At 40.8% G+C, this 17577-nt stretch overlaps 1 protein-coding gene across 1 annotated transcript in view; it reads right to left on the reverse strand.

The window, feature by feature from the left end:
* Window positions 1-270: 270 nt before the first annotated feature.
* Window positions 271-17577, reverse strand: part of dbpa (D site albumin promoter binding protein a) — a 37122-nt gene continuing 19815 nt past the window's right edge. The window contains 3 exon segments of the mRNA XM_003452720.5: window positions 271-3105; window positions 5331-5524; window positions 5527-5583. Of these exon segments, the coding sequence (XP_003452768.2) occupies window positions 2890-3105; window positions 5331-5524; window positions 5527-5583 (467 nt within the window). The 3' untranslated portion in view covers window positions 271-2889.

The raw sequence follows: 17577 nt of genomic DNA on the forward strand, positions 1-17577 counted from the left end.
CATAGACAGTATAAAAGGTGGACGCAACTTCCACGTTGGAAAAAGTAAGCTAATGCAGAATTATCCTGCATTCTATCTGAAGGCCACTAGATGGCAATAGCTTCGGTCCTATTAAAGTCTACAGGAAAACATCTCTCTAAAGTTTACCACTCTCCTGATGAGATTACAGGCTCAACCATTCATTTTGACTTATAGCAAATAAAATATTTATTTAAATCTGTTAATTTTAATCACAATGTGTTTTTGAAATGACTACATGGGGCACACTCATTGGCTACTGGCTTGTGACTGACCGGCAGTTTTAGACTGAGATCGGCATCTTCTCATCACACCTGGTTACAAAACACCAAGATGGTGATAGCGAAAACACTCATCAGGAGGCTTCACACAACAGTATATATTGGTGATATCTGAGTAGCTACGTTACTCTTTTATACCGTCTATGACTGTGGAGGAAAAATAGTGTTTTAAACCCTATTTTGGGTCGTAGTCACCAACCTTTTGAAGCAGTTCTTTTTGGATTGGATTGGAGTTTCTACCACTTACAGTTATGGGCCTTCATATGCATTTAGATGGTGTCAAAATAACTGTCTGAAACCAGAAGGTCTTATGCAAAACCCCCTCTGTTAAACTTTACTGTAGAATGCAAAGTGTGACAGGCGTAGCAACAGCAACTGGGGGGGAGCGAGGCTTAGCCAACTACAGTTAGTCTGTGGAGTTTCTATCCCATGCTGGTGACTTAGTAACAAAAACGGGCTAAAACGGAATCATAACAATAAATTCATACAGCAAACGTAAAATACAACCAAAAAATAAAAAATAAAACAAACCAATCCACAAATCCTGTGATCGGATCAAAGATTTTTTAGTGTTTCTTTTTTTTAATATGCATATTTAATACCTCAGACAACACCTGAGAAAAAACTGACAAAATGATTCCAATGGGTTTTTCTCTGAAATATATTCAATTATGTATATTACAACTATAATCACATAATTCAAGCATATATCATATACACATATATATCTAGTGAGAGAATAGTTTAATATTCAATAGTACAGTTGTATGGTACAGTAGCAGTAGGGTGCATTTCTCTTTCTCATTGGGTAAAGTTTGAAGGAGAGGTATAGACAAGTATGTGTGTGAAAATCTAAATATATGATTTATCAATACAATATGCAACAAAAAGAGAGAAAAAATAAAGAATAAGGAATAAAGACAAAGAAAGGGTATAGGCAGTTCAGTACTGTGTTTGAGAAGGTGTGTGTGCATATGTGTGTGACTATAATTTGTGTGTGTGTGTATATATATGTGTGTGTGTGTGTGTGTGTGTGTGTGCATGTCAGGTCGAGGATCAGATTAGATCAGCACCATAAAAGTCCTTAACAACATCAACAACAACAACAATAAGGGTTAAAACCTTGGTGAGGACTGTGCATGTCTGTGTGTGTGTGTGTGTGTGTGTGTGTGTGTGTGTGTGTGTGCATGCTGAAGGTTTCAGTCACTGTTCGATCTGGGCAGATCAACCTTAAACCAGTTAGTATTCAATTTTTGCACCTAGACATGATTGATGAGTAAAGAAACCGAAAGCAATCATGTTGCGCGATGGTTAAAAGTGTGTGTCAGTGTGTGTGTTTACATGTGAGCAAGACACATTCACCGAAATAAAACGCAAACCCGCCAGCAAAATTCTCTCCTTTTACTTATCCTCGCACATCTGCTCACATCCAGCTGTTCGGATGGCTAATTATTATTTCCTCCTTCAGCTTAAAAAAAAATAAAAGCCCCTTGATTTATGTCAGAATCAGACACGGAATCAAATAGAAGATAAAAACTCAAGTGCTTGAACGAGCTCACAGAGAAAACAAACAAACACAAAGATTTTCTTTAAACTATACAATTTTTTTGTTGTTTCGCCTTCTTCTTGCCTCCGCCCCCCATCCTCCTCCCCCCTTCAGCGCCGAAAACAGTCTAAAATACCTCGCCTTGTCTCACGCTGTGTGAAATACCTGATTCGACCGTGATACATTCTCTGTTACACCTCTTCCTCTGACTAACCAGCTCTGTAAAGTTGAAAATAGATTATTTGTTGTTTAGCAATAAACAGCTGGGAGGAAAAGCGCTTTATGTGGCCCCGTGACTGTCCAGCTAACAGCCCCTCCCGCCCCATATATAAAATATACAAAAGATTATCTCCAAAATCCTCCTCCTAAATACCTCTGCTAATAGAAAAATATACAATAATCCTATGTCAAAATCTCTTTGCGTTATTGACGAAAGCCCTGCTCTTCTTCCTCCCCCCGTCCTCCTCTTCGCTGGACTAGTCTTGCCTTCCTGCCCAGTTCAAAAATATACATGTTTTCTTTTTTTCCTATTTATAGAAAACAAAAAAATTACACATCTGACCTCTTCTGGCTTGTGTCCATGCCTTGAGCTTAAAAAGTGAGATTTCACTGGCATATTGTGAATTCAACACCCTGTTTGAACTGGCCAGAGCGGCGGATGGAAACGCACTACCTGCAAAAACGCCATGCGGCACCGGGCGTAAGCACAGCACCAAGGGTAAAGCTGCCGAGGTGTCACGAGGTGGTGATACAGTACGGTGTGTGGATTCAGCAAAGCAGCATCTACAAACAGAGTCAAACTCGGAAAATAAACTGTGGCGCTGCTGTGCTTTCCTGTCATGACATCCTGAAGCACAGCACGCGCGCTAAAAGACGCTTGTGGCGTTTGCGCCCGGTGTCGCACGGTGCTTACTGCAGATCTACGTCAGCCTCCCCCCACCCCCGACTCGCCATTTCAACTAAAGTGCTGCTGTTGCTGGGTTGCCTTGTACCCTTGTCTCATCTCCGATTCCCCTCCCGCCCTTTCCGCCTCCGTCCGTCTCCTCACAAGTCTCCGTGCCGGCTCTCGTACTTGTTGATGATGTTCCTGCAGCGGCCCAGCTCTTTCCTCATGTCGGCCACCTCCTGGCGAAGGGCGGCGTTCTCTCGCTCCAGGAAGGCCGCGCGCACTGAGATCTGGTTCTCCTTCAGTCGCCGGGCGTCCCGCGAGCGCTTCGCCGCCTCGTTGTTTTTCACTCGCCGGCTCCAGTACTTCTCATCCTGTCGGCGGCGGCGGTGTGGTATGTTGGGGTGTGTGGGGAGGAAGGTGGAGGGAGGAGAGAAGAAGAAAAAACAAAAAACAAAAGAGGAGAGAGTAGGATGAGAAGGTTCAGTCATTTGATGAGAGACAGGGTGGCAAAAATGGGAGAAAGGAAGGAGGAAAGGTGGCAACAGCTGAATAGTCACAGGTATATAATAACAAAACTATGACTGCCATTTTTATATCGTCACCATGACGACACTTATTTATGAGCAGCACGACTCTGGTTGGATTCAAAAGCATAAAACATCCCCAACACAGGTGTGACGTATAGCACATAAAAAGTGCTATACTTCTTATTCTAAAGCTTGTAGCTGCACTAGATAAATTAAAATGTTTCAAGGGTTAGTTTCTCCCAGCAGTAAATGTTTGCTGTGGCAGCTTAGAGAAGATGAGCATTCATTAAATAGATTTACAGAGTGAGGAAAGTAGTTTAGGATAGCTGTGGTTTAATATATGAAATACTCCTTTAAACTGCAGTTAGAATTACCAACAACAGCTTTTCTGTGCTTTATTTTGCCTGCAGGTCACAGTGCAAAATAAGCTACTCTGCTTTAACTCTTAATTTCCTATATTAAAACACCTTTTCATATCTATTGCTTGAATTGTATAGTAACTTTTAGATAAAGCAGACACACATAGACGCACAGACATCAAAGCCTTCTAGCAATCTACTGATCTGCATACACAAAAGACCAATAATATTCATCTTGCAATGACTACAAAGGGAATGAGTTTGATGGAAAACGCCAATAAGTGCTTGTGAAAACATTATCAATAACTTTTTATGAAAGACATCTCATTCCAGCTGTACTCTTCTGACCGGCTGAGCGCCTCAGCCGAATGAATAAATACGCCACGGACATGACCTCCGGCCCCACAAAACCCTGCAACGTTACTTTGGGGGGTTTTGCCAGGAAAGGAATTTGTTGGCCAATGAAAGTCTCGCAAGAAGAAGACTGGAAGCGGCCCTGATGTTGTGTTAAACTTTGGGACCTATAGAGCAAAATAGGAGGTCACTCTGAGAGTACAACCTTGTAGAGATATCTATCTGAAAGATTTATACCGGGAAGCAAACCCACATGGTTCACTGCCTTCTTGAAGAGCTTTAATAAGGAGCTTTAACATCTGGTTAAAGTTAACATCATTTCACAATTAAACCCAGCTATTATTATATCCCTCTGCGACATTTTTACAGAGATCCTGGGAATATTGGCGCTTTCTGATTTGTGTAAATATAAACACTAATTAGATCCTGGATTATTTCATAACTTTTAATCCAAGCCAGACTTTCCTGCTTATGAGAGCAGATTAATCTTAACCGTACAGCGGAATATTAAAGCTCATTTATGAGAAGCGTCTGCGCAGTTCTGAACTTCATCTTTAACTTTGGCCAGAGATCATTTTTCCAACCTTCCTATATATGATTTATAAAACCGGTAACGGCTGAACAGAGCAAGGTGAGCGCCTCCATCTCTCCATAAATTATAAACGCCTCGGGAGCTGCAGCTGCTCCGCACTGAACTATGAAAGCACGAGTCATTGATCAGAGACTTTCCTAGTGTGCAATGAGCTGAGTACAAAATATTTCAGGATTCCCGTCAGGAGGCATCAATACCAGTGGGCGTCACGCTCCCTCCGGTTTTTTTCCGCTCTGCACAGGAGCTGTCAGAGAGCCGTGGCCTTTCTTATGATGAAGTTTAGAGTTTAAAATGAAACAACGTGGCTGTGGCTTCTATTTCAGACTGATACTGAAGGAAAATGTGACCTTCTGCTGAGCTGTATGTGAATCTTTATGCATGTTTTATCTTTAGGTACCTTTACAACACCTGAGATTGACTAACGGGGCTTATTTTTCATTTTTATTTGTATTTAACTTGATTTTACTCACTTCATCTTATAAAATAATTTGTCCTAAACTCTATTTTTTGAATACAAGTGAAATAGTGTGCTTGTGCTGCAAGAATAATTTTGAAATTGCAAGTAGATTTTAAAAAAGTAGATTCTACAACTAAATTTAAAACGGGAAACTGGTCCATTATGGACCTTTTTAATTTTACTAGCCATAAAATTAGAAACACAGCAAGCAGCTGAGCATTTTCTTTCCACAAACAGCTTTAAAAATCCTTTTCCTGCAGTGAATTTGGACGTAAAGGACAGAAAGGGATTGTGGGAGATGTAGTACCTTCTGATCGTCAGGAACCAGCATCTTGCGGGCCTTCTTGATCATCGGCTGAGGTTTCAGCTCGTCCTCGGTGAAGCGGTGCCGCCGTGGGTCAAACGCCTCCTGGCCCGGCACGCTGGACAACGCTAGGTCCGCCGGGTCAGGGTCAAAGTTCACCATGATGTCGCTGCTGCCGTTGGTGCCGGCTGGAGGTCCAGGGGCCCCGGAGGGCAGGTAGAGGGGGGTGACGGGTCCTGAGGCACTGCCTGACCACCTGGAAGAGAAAGAAAATGTTGGTTATCTCAGATCAAATAATTAGTTTGTCAGCTAAGATACTCATCTATAATCTTCCAGTTATCAGCTGAAGCCCATCACAGTTTCCAGAGGATGAGAAGTAGAGTACCTGGACAGATTACCGGTTTATCAAAGTTAGTGTTAGAGAGTTAGTGAAGCAAGCTTCTAGTTGAAGGAACATCTTATACATAATATATATGAATCCACAGGGTTCCTTCCTAAATAAATCAAGTTTCAGTAATGTCAGCTATATTCTGACATCCCTTAAAAATGGTCTTAATCTTCATACTGGAAATAAAAAGCTCACGAGAATTAAAGTACAACATTTGCCACCAGAACTCTTTCTCACATGTAAATTTGCTCGTGCCACCTGAAAAACTGACATGAAAATCCCTTTTTTTGTGTGTAACATGTAAAACAGAGGGTCGCATGCTAAGATGAGTCACTACAGGATCATTAAACAGCTACTGACAGCGGACTGTGACATTAGCCTGCAGGCTGTTCTCGCCACGTTAAAGTGTGGACAGGACACAGATACACAAACATGACATGAGCACTGATGATGTTTTCATGCTGATTAAAGTAACAGAGTGTTTATCACGCTGTAAACATCCAGATGAAGCAGATTATGGGAGTTTTTCAGAGGTGCTTTTTCTCTGAACTACTTTTTTTGTGTCTCAGATATTTATATTAGATCTTATTACATAACTAAAAATCGTACTGCCTCTAAATTCGTTATCGGTTATTAAAATCCCCGTCAGTACAACATTTTTATGATGCCATTCGTTAATTGTTCATGTGTTACTTTTTTATTACATTGTTTATGTTGGCAATATGTGACACTTGTTGTGCGCATAAACTAAAAAAGAGACAAGAAGGGAGCAGAGAGAAAGAAAACGAGCGCTTGTTAATTGTCTTTCCAGTGAACAATAATCTGCACTACAGGCCAAAATCAGCAGCTTAATTACTCGTTTAGCTGTCCAATCATCAGCATCTAGTTTTATCTGCAGATTAGAGCCCATCTGCTCTCACCGAGGACGGTCACACGCCACAGAGGCGCGAACTGAAGATGACGACATGAAACAATTCCCACCAATCAGGACACTGGAAAAACACTCTGTTAAATTTTATTATATTTAAGGGAGTAACACTGTAATTACATTTAGATTCATTTGCACACTTACATTTGTTCTCGATGGTCACAGTGAAATGTATTAGTTTTAGCTGATGTACAGACATGACTACACTCTAAAGACTGAATACAGCCTGACATGTCTGCCCTATAACACACCAGGAGACAGACATTTCAACTTTAAACTGTTTTTAACCAGCTTTTTTTATTGTTTTATATTTATTTACTGACATTTTGGATGATGGTACCTTTTATTCTATTTTATGTTTTTATTATCCTCATACATTTATTTTATTGATTGATGTGTTTTTAGTTTATTATTTCCAGTACACTCTGATTGTTCTCAATTTATTTCACTCTACTTCTTTTCTACTTGTAGAGCTGATATTTCACTGTATTTCTTTGATGTTTTGTCCTTTGAATCTATTTTAAAAAGCTTATTATTGTATATTTTTGGTTTTGTTTTAATATCGTTTGTTTTGTCTTATATTGAGCTTTTTATCCAACTGAACTGCACTGACTTCTGCAAAGTTTGACTTGTACTGTAGATCTAACTTTCTGAACTCCAGAATATTTTAATAATTTATTGTTTTTATGGGATGAAAAATAAACAGCCCCGGGGATGGACATGGATAAGATTTTATTGACACTGACACCGCTATCAGCTCTGCCTGTGGGTGATTTCTGACCACTCTGCATGCAAAAAGGTAACAGCCTCTCCAAGTCTAAACAGACCATGGTCTTCATTTTAATAACTAAACAAGAAACAGATGCACCTAAAAATACTTACTTTAACAATATGTCAGTGTCAGCAGTGTCAGTGTCGGTGCATTACTTCATCGTGATCCATCACAGTTCACAGGTTATTGTAATGTGTCAGTACGAGGGGGGGAGGGTATCTTTTCTTGCCTTCTAGGCTGTTTTGCACAAACTAATGAAAGTTCAAATCCACTGACAATGACAAACGTGACCTTGAACTTGAGCACAATTTGCAGAATTTTGATCATTTGAGAAGTCAGGCAGATTTACACTAACAGTCACATGAAAGTCAAATTTATCTCGCTTCACTAAAATTGGACTAATACCCTAAAGGAGTAGCGACTCTTTCATTGGACGGACAGATACATCGGTCCTTCGGCTAGATGAGCTAAAAATGAATCAGCATCACTGAATTAGTATCTAAATCTGAAGGTGAGACAGAAGCTTAGAGAGCTCCGCCTACAAGCAAATAAAATCAATATAAAATTTAATTTAAATTCAATTAGTGAGGTTTTGAGGTCCAGTGTTGTGCTAAACATGGTAGGACCTCTGGTAAGACTGAATATACAAAGATATGCACGTTTTTAGGCAATAATAACTCTTTTGGGCGATGAAAATATCTAATTCAAGTATGTTCAAGATCATAAAAAAAGGTTTTGGGAAAAAGTAGCAAAGCACGAGGCTACGTTTTTGTCTCAGTGTTTAAATCCCACTCAGGTCAAACCCCTCCAGCTTTAGTGTTTGCTGTTGGACTCCTCTAGAGGCCGCTGGCTGCAGAGTCACATGTGATGCACACTCTGCCTCTCATCCTTTATCCTGAGAGCAGCAGAGAGCCAGGAATGATTCCCACTGAGATAAGCATAAAGAGGATTATCCCATACACAGTGGACAATATATTCAAATGTGTTTCCCCATTAAACCTGCACATATCACCGTTTCTTCTACACCTTTAACAACGCGCTTAATTCTTCACATTCGACTTCAAATTTCGACGACAAGAAGCATCTCGCCTCTCCGTAGTGAGGCCAAGTCACCACCAAGTGTCACCATCGAGCCAGGAACGTGTCATACTCAATTTACGACAAGCAGGAGAGAGGAGCTTTTTTCTTTAACCCTTTGCAGTGTCTGATATTTAAAAGAAAATCCTAGTGCTGGCTAAAGATGCAGAATGATTATGCCTGAGCCACGCATTTAGACAAATGTGGTTAGAAAGGAAAGAAAAAAACTATTTAAAGAGAGCAGATGATTCAGAGATGGTGCTGCAGTGGACGCTTTTCCCCTGGTGTTGACTCCAGCTGGCTTTACTCAAACGCCACTTTTACATGAGCCACCAAAGCACTAAAAGGGGGTTGAAATTAATTACGAATGAACACAATCATTTAAATGTTGGGAAGTGGAAGCGTGGAAGAGTGGGGGAGGGGGCGAAATCTGTGGAAGCGATTCCTGGATGCGGATATTAAACTGTGTGGCAGGGAAGCTTTTTCCCTGCAGCTATATTTCTGAATGTTACACTATAACAGAAGAGTGGGTCTATTTTCAGCCGGCTGCTTCATTTCTTTCCCGTTTCTGATTGAAAAAAACATATTTTTTTCCCCCCTGCAAATGTTTCTTCCTTGGAATAGAGGCATAAAAATGCTAGTTGAGCAATCATCCGCCACTACTCAGACCTCCACTGTGGTGACATTTGTAAGACGCTTTTTCGGAGCTCCAGGCTCCGCGCCACAGATTATAAATAACTTCAAAGCTGGTGACCAAAATCAACCAAAACAGCCGTGGAAAGATTTCAGACACTTGAGCAAATGAAGCAGAAAAGAGACAGGAGGAAGGAAGAGTGAGGAGAGATTGTGAAGATTTAGCAATAATAGAATGACATAATTTTGTCATATGACAGAAAACCTCTAAAAGCCCTCAGCTGTCGCAGCCTTTGTGCTTCTGAAGCATTTCTTTCTTTCTTTTTGAAACGTGGGAAAGACATGTCGGTCAGAGCGGCAGGACTGACACTGATTTTCTACTCAAACTGCTGCTGTGAGCAGTCACTCATGTTTTCATGCATGTCAGCCACAATACCACAACCAAATCCTCCACGGGCTCTGGGAAGTCAGGCTTTATGACAGGCAGGAGGCGGGACATGTGAGGTAAGCGAAGGGTCAAATCGCCACACCGTGTTCTCCCAATAAAATCCAGCTGAAAACACTTGACTACACGCTGAGCGTGGCGAGTGGGAGGCTGTGGGTATGTAAACTTTCTGAATGGTGGCTTTTTTCAGGTTTCAACTTGCACTGAACTCGGAGATAAAAAAAAAAGTCTTACGAATGTTTACATCCAATCATGACCACACGCTGATGTCGATCTGACATTCGCCTCCACTTTTACACAACTTGTTGCCAAAACATCCCACAGTTGTTGTTTGTTTTGTTCTTTTTTTTTCTTTGTTTTATCTGAAATGAGAGGCTGGATTTACATAATCGTCCGGTGTGACATGCATGCATCACTATGCTCTGCCCTCTGCAGCTGTTATTCTTCAGAGCTGCTATTCTTTGCTCCGAGCCTGAGTGGAAAAGATGACTTTTCTGTGTATTTGGTTATTTTGGTTTTCCAGTGCCCAATAGCAATCAAACCAAGGTTTGTATACAAAAGTCACATGGGGCCACAGACCCAGTGGTTTGTTTACTGGATCGAGGGTAGGCGACCTGTCACCCTGCAGAGTTTGACACTTTGGCAGAGGAGACAAAATGCTACTTGAGCTCCAAACTTCCACCCAGATATGGAATTCCACCCATATCTGCGCTGTTATCTAATGACACCACTGTCATCTCCTAAATACATTAATTACAGAACTGACCTGCACAAGCTGCAAACATTCATCTTAGTGTAGAATCTGAAGGCATAAACAACGGATAAAACCATAAAAACACCAGATGGAAAAAATCCAGATGGAAACTTATGGTTATAAAACTGTTTACTAATTTCACATTGTTGAAACATCTGAAGTTGTAAAAGTGAGGGTCAGAAAGTAGACAAAGAAAGTAAATAAAGCATGGAATAAACAAACAGAATCTTATAAAAGATACAGCTTTGAATCCATATAAGTAATTATTAATGTATTTGTTGACAGTAATACCTCTGTGGAGGCTGGTGTATAAACAGATAATCAATAGCAGCGTAGTAAAACACAGCTATAATAACACAATATTTGTTTTTAGTGAAATGGGACACGTGCTGACAAATTTTGTGCACAAAGTGTGTGGCTGTGTAAACGTTCTCTGAAAGTGTTTCATGAAAAAGAAATTTAATGCAAAAGATCCCCGTCTTCTTACGACTGTGGCCTTCGCTGGAAATCAAAAGCATGGCTTCTTCCTTCGTGATTTGTTAATCAAACTTGAATCATAGGCACCATCAGAAAACATATTCAAATTGGATTTATCAATCAAAGCAGCATTTGAGGCGTTTCTGTCTCTATTTGGAATCCGTAGATTTAAAAATGATCAAATGAGTCATCGATCATATCTGTCCGAAACCAGTGAGCCCAACACAAAACTGATGACAGGTAAAGTGAATAGGACTGATCGTATTGTTAAAATGCAGTGTTAATCCTGGTTACTTTGACTGTACCATCCACAGTGGATCCTCCCACACTCAAACTCACCAAAACTGCTCAGGAAAAGCTGAATGAACAAAACAAAGAGTCCAAGGTGTGACAAATCCTCCAAACTAACCAGATCCTTCTGCAACTCAACACTGTAGGAAGAGCGAGAAAAGGTCTGATCCACGGAGGCTCCTCACCCAAAGGACCCAAAGGATCCACTATATCTGATGCCAGACTCCAAAAGTAACCACACCTGGGCCTCAACAGGTCAAGAAACACCTACACAAGGAGGGTGGTTTTAACATGGTGATTTGTTCTGCATAGACCTTACTGTTCATTATTTTGACAAGGCACATTCTTTATGTCTATTTTTAAGCTCATATCCATCCAACTGTTTTCTCCAAATATCCAATTTAGTGTCACAGGGCAGTGCAGGGTCCACGGTGGGAGTCTGTCAAAGGACTAACACAGAGACAGAGATGACCATTCACACCTATGGCCAATTTAGAATCATCAATTAACCTAAACCTACTAACGGCAAGTCTTTGGACTGTGGGGGGAGGCCGGAGTACGGGGAGAGAACCCACTTAAACCCAGTCAAACTCAAACACATACAGAAAGGCAAGTGGAGTCGAACCCAGGACCTTCTTGCTGTGAGGGTCACCATGCTACACCAAACTTAGATTTTCTTATTTGCAGTTTGGCCACAGGAAATAGCATTAAAATAATGATAATTATTTTTCTATCTGTCATTATTTGCATTTTTTTTCCAAAATAACAGCAACAACTAAAAAATGACCAATATATTATTAAATGACAGAAAAGATTTGAATTACAGTGAAAACATCCCTTCGCTATAAGCTGTCCGGTTCTTCATGCACAGTTGCAAACCCTCATCATTTCTAAATGCAATGCACCATACTGTATAGTCCAATCTCTTCTATCCTCTGATCCATCTGTTTGTCCAGGAAGCAGTGAGACCATCAAATAAACTGCTGCTGGCTTGATCTGTGTCTCTGGCAGCTGGACGGAGCTGATCCTGGATAAGTCTGCCCAAAACCCCGTCCTAATAACAACCATTTTGGGCAAAAAGTTGAAACTGCTCCAAGAACACGACTCCCGCTGCTGCTGGGTAAACACTCGCCAAGCGAGGATTCGTCTGGCTTCATTTCCTGTCTGAGAGCGGGAGCCATTTGGAGGAAGCAGCCACTGACTCGCGGATTCCCTCTCTGCTTTCATTAATTTAGCTGAGATTATGCGTTTTCCTCTCTCCGCATGTCACTGCCTGTCAATCTGTCATCCTCCAGCTCCGGGCTAGGAGTTCAACTGAAGTGGTTCGGATTGAAGCAAGTCGTACCCGAAAGATTTGCTAAAACTCCACAAATATCACATTTAAATCCGGCGTTTCTACCTGAGCACCAATGAGAAAGTTACTACATTAACTCCGACACAGTCAAGACTTTTCAAGGTCTCTGAAGGTCCCGTTTCATGAAATTCAAGGTTTAAGATTAGCCCCTTCATTTCTTATTCATGTTGTCGACAAGTCAAGAAAAATGCCTCGTTTTAAAACAGCTTCTCCATCGTGTGAAATCTCCATCATAGGAATCGCCTCAGGACGTGAAGAGCTGATCCTCGGATGGAGCGTACCGAGGCATACTGATGAATCTGGGTGATGTATTTAACTTTAAAAACATCAAAAACATTTTGGTCCTCTTTTTCTAAGAAAAAGATTTTCTAAGAGGGTTTTTTTTATTATTTTCACAGTCAAACAGAATTTTCACAGCGGAACATGAATCAATGATCTAAAAAAATTGAGGAAAAGTGTTTTGGATTCTGTCCTTGAGCTGCTTGGATGTTCAGAAATCGTACCGGGAGGAATCAGCTGTCGTGGGCAGAGACGCCCACAGCAGCAGAAAATAGACAGGTTGAGGTTTGAGAGTCAGGTGAGCAACGCTTCCTCTTGACTAATCTCCTGTTTGATCTAACTTTACTTTCACCGGGTCCACCTACATGTAAAGTGGAATGCAACAAACAAAGAGCTGCACTGTGTGGAAGAGGCATTTTGGGAAATGTAGGAAAGCTAAACAGGTGGAACAAAATCTGTCAGTACGGCACAAAATCCTCCTCGCGCACACTTCGTCAACAGCGGCGGCGGCACCTTCTGTTCTCTGACGCAAAACTTTTTCCCTTTCAATCTTCTCCTGTTTCAGCAGCTTCTTGTGTAATAAAGGGAAACAAAGCAATTACCAGGAGAATAGTAATTATACTAATTATACAAGGATGGAGGTAACAATTAACATCTATTGCAATCACTGTAATTGAGTCGATTTTTGTGTACGCTTTCATCGGTTTTTCATCCTCGGCGAGTTTTCATTACAGTGAAATACGGCACTGCAATTACAAGCTCTGCTAACTCTGACTCTCATGTGTCCTGTGCACAGATTTCGCTTTAGCTGTTACGGTGCTGTTACTTTTAGCTTTATATGACAAAGACACATTGCTAAAGATTTTTTTGTTGTCGTTATTGTTGGTTTTCCCAGCACAGAAGTGACCCTAATGGCATTTTACTGCTGCAACCCAGTCGCCCTCTCTTCCTTAGTTTGTCTTAGTTTTCATGACTGTTCTCAAACTGCACAACAGAACAGACTAAATGCAAATGACTTCTGAAATGACACAGGATATATTAGCTTAATTACAAACACGGTCATGGTGCTTGCATACACACTCTATGCAATGCAGCAAATTCACGCCATGTGATGCAAATTCATGTTAATACAAGTCAAAATATTTCAACTTTGGTGAAAAATTTGCCTCATGCTTTGTCGCAAAACACATCAGCTGGGACTCTACTGATGCAACCGACAATCAGAAACAGAGGAGCTTTCAGACGCCGTTCGAGGGCGGCCAGTGCTGCTAGTTAAACTCTGCCTATATACAGAGAGAGGAAAAACTGGAGAGAGCTCGGAGTGAAACTGTAGAACTTCTTGCTACGTTCAAAGACTATGTTACTGTAACTTGACTCCACCTATCGTTTGCACTCCTCTTCATCAGACTGGCTGTTAGGTGCAAAGCTTAATTTGTACTTCTCTTTTCAATTCGATTCAATTTTATTTTTATAGCACCAACTCACAACAACAATGCAACAAGGCACTTTGTATTTCAAGGTAAAGACCGTAGAATATCAGCAAAAAATCCCCAACAGTGAGAAAATCCCCCGAGACCAAGCGCTGAATCTTTGCAGAGCCTATGATGTGTGTGAACACACCATCACACGGTACAGGCAAGTGAACACAACATCCAGACCTTGTGCAGTGAGACAAAAATAAAGGCACCGTTTCAAATGAATTCAGAGCAGTGACATTGAGCATTGGAACTATTTTCCCGACCCTTTAAACCTGATTTAAATTCCTCCTTAACAGCCACTTTTGACAGTTTCAGCCTCTTCTGTAGATTAGCCCAGCACCACAAATTACGAGCCTTTTTCTCTTATTCTGTTCTGACTTTGGGGACAAATATTTGTAAAATATTGTGATGGCAAAGGCCAGACTCGTTATAGTTGTTACACATACACTGTATGCACACAGATAAGAGGGAACCAGCTTCAGCAGAGAATTATATATAGAAACCAACCAGTAGGAAAGTCTGCAAACATACAGAGATGGCCACTTAGCTGCAGCAAACAGAGGAGTGATGTACACCATTTCCACAGGCAGTAATAAAACGCCAATACTTTCTCTCTTATTTGGTTTGTTGTTGTTGTTTTTTGGGGGGGTTTTCAGTGAAAGACACGTTCACACAAACCAGAGCTATGATAGGGTTTACTAGTTTTACTGTAACCTCTATTTGTTTCAGTGTTCATTTTTGTTGCTATATCAGATTAACCTTTCCTGTTATTGCACACAAGCTGTTTTTCACATCAGTTATGAAAAACAACAAGTAATTCAGAGCAGATACACCAGTGAAAGAAGTTTATCACAAACAACACTCTGTTCAGCCATTAAACTCCACATTCAGGGTGCAGTTAGATGGTTGGTGGTCTCATTTAATATTAGCGTTCGTCTTATGATGCGTCCTTTTTTTGCTTATTGTTTGTACAGGAACAACGTGTTCTTCTGCTCCTTTCCTTTCACTCACCAAGTTATGATAACAATCGAAGAGTCCAGCCAGTAAAAGGTGTGGTAGCAGATGTAAAAGGAGTAGTGGAAACAAACGATGAGATACAGCAAGTGTGTTCCTCCAGTCGGGAGCAGTAATGAGATAAAGGTGCAGAGCAGCGATTCATTTCCTGTTTGGTTTGCTTCTGTCACAGATGACACGGACATGAACTGTGAGCTCTGCCAGCAGCTGTTTTTAACTCACGAGCATTAGCTGGCAACGCAATACAGACGAGGAATGTGATATAGGAAGTGCGTTACATAAAGCGGGATCCCCTCCCTGCAACGTAAACGCTGAGGCGACTATTCACACTCCTCATCACTGCTTCTGTCTGCTGCCAAGTTTAACTTTTGCCCGTCTGGGTTAAACACATCAGGGAATCTATACAACTAACTGCAAGGTTTATCTTTCATGTAATTTACAGATATGGCTGCTTGACACACTCACACAGGGCTGCAGCTAACTCCCATTTATATTATTTTAATATCTTAACATATTTGCCTGAATACACAACAGTAAAAAAACACGAGTTTGATTATAAATCAGAGTTAAAGGAGAAAAAAACTTAACATTTATGTCAAAGCACAGACTGGATAAAAAAGATGGAGATAGCCGCAGTGACGTCACTCCACTGGTTAGTAAAGACCTGTTTTGAAGCCTCAAGCTAAGCAGTTTCATCCTCACTTAGGTGTTCACAGGGTAGCAGCTTGTTGCTTACAAGACCTTTTCATTTAGCATAAAATGTCTGTTTTATGCTAAATTAAACAATCTTTCATATAATAATCATCATATTGCTTTAAATAGGAGTTGAACTAGTGACTGAGGCTAACAAAGCCATCCAGAGTTTTCTGTGGTCACACAGGAAGTGAGAAGTACTTCTACACAACATGAAGCCTATTAGCACAAATTGGAGTCGGCACTGTGTGGCCATTAGAAATAATGCAGGCACTTCCCTTAGCTACCGTTTACAGACCCAAAACTTACCTCCATCTTTTATGGACAGTCAATGCTTAAAATTGAACTAATTTACCCAAATCATAGATTTTGTGCTACAGCCGGACATGAATTTAATTTGAATCAGTAAAATACTGCAATAATCGGTTTTGATAGTTAAATAACTTTTCTCACTTTCTAAAGTGTCAGAATTGAGTAGTTATCAAATTAAAAATCAGCAGATTTTGGACACACATGTTTTTTTTTTTATGATAATGATAATGATATGATTTTAATTAACTCTTTTCAATTACAGTTTGGAATTTTTTATATTTTTTTTAAATTTGTAGTCTTATAATTTGTACTTTCATTTTCATGTTTTCATTGTATTTTTAAAAAAGATTGCAAACCTACAAATCAAATGAAATTAACTGCAGCTTTTTATCTTGGAGCGATTTTTGCGAGTGTCCCGTGATTCAGATCTTATTTTTGTCTACACTCACTGATTCTTGTGCATCTGGCTTTTGTCTCCGTGTCTCACTTCACTGTCACGTTCTGAACTCACACCGACGCCCACATACACACCCAGACAGGCTCGGACTTGCCGCTGCACGCACAAACAAACAGAGCCGGCCACGTGCACGTTCACGAGCGTGAAGAAACGCAGCGCAACACACACCTAAACACACACGCCAGAAACAATTGAGTCCAGGTGACACACCCCGGGAGTCTTGTTCCTATTGTCAACACACTGGCTGGGAGTTATGTCACAGCAGTGTGGATATAGCGGTGACCTCCTCTTCTGCTCTCTTTCCAAATCACTGCTCATGCTCTGCCGATGGTCAGATCTGATTATGGCACACTGAGCAAAGGACATGACTAGACATGTAGAAAGACCCCCACGTGGCACGGGACTTCGCAGGTTCCCGATAACCCTGAAGAGCGGCTGTTGATTGAAAACAGCATCTGTCTTTGGTTCATGCTTGAGATGAAGAGAGGTTTTCTGTGCCAGAGTTTCCTTTAAAGGCACATGCACAAAAAGGCTTGCCATAAATATTATGCAAACTACAACACGACTCAAATCCACTGAAGTGAACATAAATGTGCTTTGTACAGCTGTGCCACAAAGAAAATAAATCAAAACATATTAATGCTGTGACATGCGGTTCTGTATGAGGAGAGCCACGATATTCTTTTGACAACAGGAGAATAGAGAACAGCAGAGAATAAAAATGTTTTCCATGTGGTTGTGCAGATACTGACTGTCCTCTCTAAGGCTTTTCATTGTTCATATTATACTGACTTCTAATTGGCGTGGAGGAAGTATGCACAGTAGGTATCCCTGCATTGTAGTTGCTTGGCAGAAAAGCTACCATAACAAACTGAAGAGAATCCAGACTTTCAAAAGG

Source organism: Oreochromis niloticus, linkage group LG22 (genome assembly GCF_001858045.2).
Source record: "Oreochromis niloticus isolate F11D_XX linkage group LG22, O_niloticus_UMD_NMBU, whole genome shotgun sequence".
Classification (NCBI taxonomy): Eukaryota; Metazoa; Chordata; class Actinopteri; order Cichliformes; family Cichlidae; genus Oreochromis; species Oreochromis niloticus.